Here is a 4,398-nt window from a genome sequence, read left to right as displayed (position 1 = left end):
GCTGCTGCTGTTGCTGCTGCTGGTAGTAGCTGGACGCTGCCGAGTAAACCGCTGCTTCATAGCCAGAGTATGAGGTTCCTGGAAAAGGATAAACCAAGGCCTACTTATTCCCTACTCACTGCTGTCACTTTATAGCCTTTTGAAAAAGGCTCCATTAAAAAGCAAAGCAAAGATGTATGTGCATAATGTTAACCATGTTCACCATCTTAGTTTATCACGTTAGCAGGGTATAATCTGATAAAATGCAAATCAACTTTTTGCGGCCATCATGTTCTCAGATTGTACTGTAATGAACTAATGTCACGTTCCACAGATTCCTGTTTTTGTTGTTGTGGTTTGCACTTTATTGAATATAAAATTTCAAACAAACATCATCAAGACGTTAGGGGAATGCAGAATATGCAGCAAGTATTCTCTTATCTTAAGTAATGGTTTTTATATGAATCATGAGTGACAATCGTGAGTGAAATGTGAAAACCACAAACAAAAACAGCTTACTGGTTTTCCCAGAACAATCTTTTGTACCATTATAGGCAGCAGTCAATTCAGTGTCCAAGATTACCAGAGTATGTGACAGCGTTTGTGCTGTAGGTTGGGCTTTGGGAGTAAGAAGGGACCACAGATGCGGCAGCGGCCACGGGCTGGACAGTGGAGGTCACTGGGTAGATGGAGAAAGTGGATGAGGCTGGACTGGGAGCAGCTGGCTTTATGACGGTCACCTGTCGAGTCTGCTGGCTCTGGGTGTATGATGTTACCCCTTGGCTATATCCTGGTTTGGGAGCTAAAAAAAAAAATAAAAAAAATACAAAAGTAAATACAAATACCTTTCAAAATCATTTTCTTTAAAATGTACAGCAAAATGTTGTTGAATTTGCATTCATTTGAATAACATGGTACATAGGGAGCATAAATTCTAAAATCCGATAGTTCCTAATGACTTCTTTATTCAAACTTAAGTCTGTTTGCGCTGTACTTCTGAGTATGTGCCAAAGAAGTGTTAGTAGTTAGTATTACAACACTAGAACTTGCCGTTACCAAGTCAACCAGGACTGAATCTCAAGGACTACAACTTTCAAAGTTGTAAAATGCATGTGTGTCAAGGAGCCATTTTTGCCACAACTGTGTAGTACATTTACTGTACATCCAAAAACATCAGGCCAAAACAGTTATCTCTTATTCCTTCTTGCATGTTCTCTGTAGACTCCACTTAACATCACTTCCGGCTGTATTTTATGTTCATTTATGTCGGTCCAATGCATTTTTGTTAAAAACAGGAGGGGAGTTGTAACAGTCCATGTGGATGTGGATGTACTAACTCAAATGAAAGCTGAAAGCACTATAATCTCATGATCATCCTTTATTGAATTTCATTTTCTGAATTTGGGGACCAACTCAGTGCATGACACAAACTCCAGATCTGAGCCAGTCTGCAACTGATGTACATGGTCTGATAGTGGAGGAAAACAGAGCACCTGCAAACACGAGAAGAACATGCAATCTCCATGTCCAATAGGACTGCAGTGTACTTGTTGGAAGTGATGAAATGAATTAATAAACCAATTATTGTTAACTTGCATAGAGGCTGCCCAGCTTTGGTCAACTGATACCAGTAATACACAGTGATTCAGTGATACTGGCATTGAAGCATCATCTAAACATCTCACGGAGGAAAGAAAGTGTGTGGGCGATCTGCTAACAGTCAGAAGCACAATGACAAGCTGTCTCATATGAATGGGTCCATCGTGGGTTGAACACGCAATTAGTACAACAGGGTCATTTGCTTATTTGCTTGAAATGAGTGAATGAAAATTAGAAATGTTCCAATACCATTTTTTCCCTCCCGATACCGATACCGTGATCAATTCCTCTTCGTCCCTCTAAAACAGCAGCTGCAGGTTGCCAGCACAGGCCACCACTGTTTTAAGAGCCGGCGAAGAAGAACTGTACCAGAGCTTAACGGAGCTAACCCAGTAACTAGATTACTAATTCAATAAATGACGTGTATCGGATCGCGTGCCTGGACTCCAGTACATCGCCGAATACCGATGCCAGCATTTTCAGCAGTATCGGACACATTTCCGATCCTGGTATCGGAATCGGAACAACTCTAATGAAAATGAGTTGTGCATACCTGTCTGGTAGTAGGATTCTGCCACACTGGGTTGTGGCTGTGCAGCAGCGACAGCCGCAGTAGCAGTGGGCTGTTGGTAGTACTGCTTAGTACTGTCATAAGCTACAGCAGGAGCTGTGGACCGCACATAGGAGTAAGAGTCCTGGAAAACACAAAACCACATTTTAAAATAGGATTCCCATAAGGTATAAGGGAACTTTGCAAGCTAATGTTAGCTCTCCTGAAACACCCAAACATCAGAAAATATGCTTAACTTGTTTTAGCTTTTTATTGCTCATTTAAATGAATGAATTAATAGAATACAGTACAATGACATCTGTTGTACTCTATAGATTATAGAGACAGAACATCTGGTCCCCACAAACCCTACAGAACATGCACATCCAGGGCTACTACTAAGAATGTGATCAAAAAGACAAAAACAAGTTGTTTAAAAAGTTGTGCAATCGGTGTAGCAGTCCTGAAAGGGTGTACCTGGTAGTTCTGTGAGGTGACGGGCGGTGGTGGTGGGGGGACTTCAGGCTGGCGCTGAGGGTAGCCGTAGTCAGTGGCAGCATGGGTTGGTTGGTATCCTCCATAAGCTGCAGCAGTAGCAGCGGCCACGGCCACGGGTGCAGGCCGAGCTACAGCAACCGTGGCTGCAGTGGGAGCATAGGCCGCCGCCACAGTGTGTGCCGCCACAGGTGCCTGATGAACCGTGTAACTGGCCACTGTGGTGGGATGCGTGTATGCAACCCCGGCAGTTGGCTGCTGACTGGTAGGGCAACACAAATGAGAAATGTCAAAAGGTTAACTGGCCAGTCGCAACCTCCACACTCCTATTGTGTGTGTGTGTGGTTGTGTGTGTGTGTGTCATGCGTCATGAAGTGGACAGACTGTGGCAGTGGTTGTAGTCAGTTTTTGCATTGCCTCTACATTAGATGGGAGGCATTGACACGAGTCAGGGCATCTTGTGCTTTCACTTAACTTCACTAGAACACAGGGCAACAATGTGATATTTGTCTGCTCACACTTCTGTAGGGGAGACTCCTGCTGTGGAGTCAATTACCAAAGTAACATCTCTCCAGTCTTTTCAGTTTGCATGATGTTACCTTCACTATCAACACCTCCACCAGCATCTAACAGGAGAAAACAACCTAAGTTGACTAATCACAGGCTTGTTGTCTTTTAATAAAGTGTACATCAACAACAGCATAGCCTAAACTTTAGCTTTGGTGGATGTGTACGGAGGCTCTTGATACACAGATAAAAGTGGACCAGTGTGTAGGATTTAGTGGCAGATAACAACCTACTACCAGTCTTCTGCCTATAATAATTAAATGATAGTGTTATTTTCTGTTTTGGAAAACAGAAGTTGTTCTGTGTGTTCTGGAGTAAGGGCCTGTAGTGCTACCAGTGTTGTGACAGCGTACGACCATGAAACCTAGAAGCAACACTTTGACATTGAACATTTATTATTCCTTCCACCCGACCAAGAGTTGGCTGAAAATCATTTCAAGTACTATGGATGCATACCGGCCCGTCATAGGGATCGCTCAATATGGTACAATGCACAATATTGGATTGGAAAATGAATACCGATACTTTCTAGCTCATTTGGCTGGAATTAAGATATTATTAAGCCTATTGTGGCCCATTGGCAGATGCAGACAAAATAAAACAACACATTGATACTCAAACTGTAAGATTCATCCTGCTGTAGCAGGCTTTGATGATGCTCTCCCTGAGACAATCCTGACAACAACCAGGGCAAATTTGATTTGATTTCACAAGCTGCACCACAGCCATCAAGTGAAAGAATTATAATAATTGAGCTTAAACTCAAATATATTAACTGAATATGTTAATTCCACAATACGATGACAGCTTGCAACTCAGGCAAGGCCACATCTGAGAAATACCTGCAATTGGGCATTGTGTAGTGTGTGGCTCAACAACTAAGGACAACAGATGGGGAAGAGAGCAGATGGCAGAGCCAGAGCTCCTGGATCAATAAAGACCTGGAGTCACATGGGACTCTGCTCTGATCCAGCAGGAGAAGGGCTCAGAGATTATTTTAAAACTTTTTGGGATTCAGAAGCAGATTCATCTTCACTCTCGCTCTTCAGCGTACAGTGTCCCAGGGACAATAAAAATAGCACATGGCATACAAAGATGCAAGGACAATTCTGGGACAGTAGAGAAATTCAGCATTATGAGTGAAAGGACTAAGTTTATGAGTCATGGAATATACATCATTTTCATTGTTAGGTGTTCAAATTCGAAAA

General features: G+C 42.6%; 1 protein-coding gene across 3 annotated transcripts in view; it reads right to left on the bottom strand.

Annotated features, from left to right (window-relative positions):
* zfr (zinc finger RNA binding protein) overlaps positions 1-4,398 on the bottom strand; it is a 20,904-nt gene that overhangs the window by 14,201 nt on the left and 2,305 nt on the right. For 2 of the 3 annotated variants that reach the window (XR_004796611.1, XM_035658213.1), the window contains exons 3-6: positions 2,606-2,885; positions 2,132-2,273; positions 563-781; positions 21-78 (exon numbers count right to left, since the gene is read on the bottom strand). Coding sequence is in view for 2 of the 3 variants with exons in the window: in XM_035658213.1 (XP_035514106.1) it covers positions 21-78; positions 563-781; positions 2,132-2,273; positions 2,606-2,885 (699 nt within the window). In the remaining variant the exon portion in view is untranslated. Of the gene's footprint in view, positions 1-16; positions 79-562; positions 782-2,131; positions 2,274-2,605; positions 2,886-4,398 lie in introns of all 3 variants that reach the window. The other variant, XM_035658214.1, reaches the window with a different exon arrangement.

The sequence above is a fragment of the Morone saxatilis genome, unplaced genomic scaffold (assembly GCF_004916995.1).
Source record: "Morone saxatilis isolate NCDOM2014 unplaced genomic scaffold, NCSU_SB_2.0 Contig16, whole genome shotgun sequence".
In the NCBI taxonomy this organism is placed as follows: Eukaryota; Metazoa; Chordata; class Actinopteri; family Moronidae; genus Morone; species Morone saxatilis.
The sequence above is the reverse complement of the archived record's forward strand: the minus strand, read 5'-3'. Positions and strand labels throughout refer to the sequence as shown.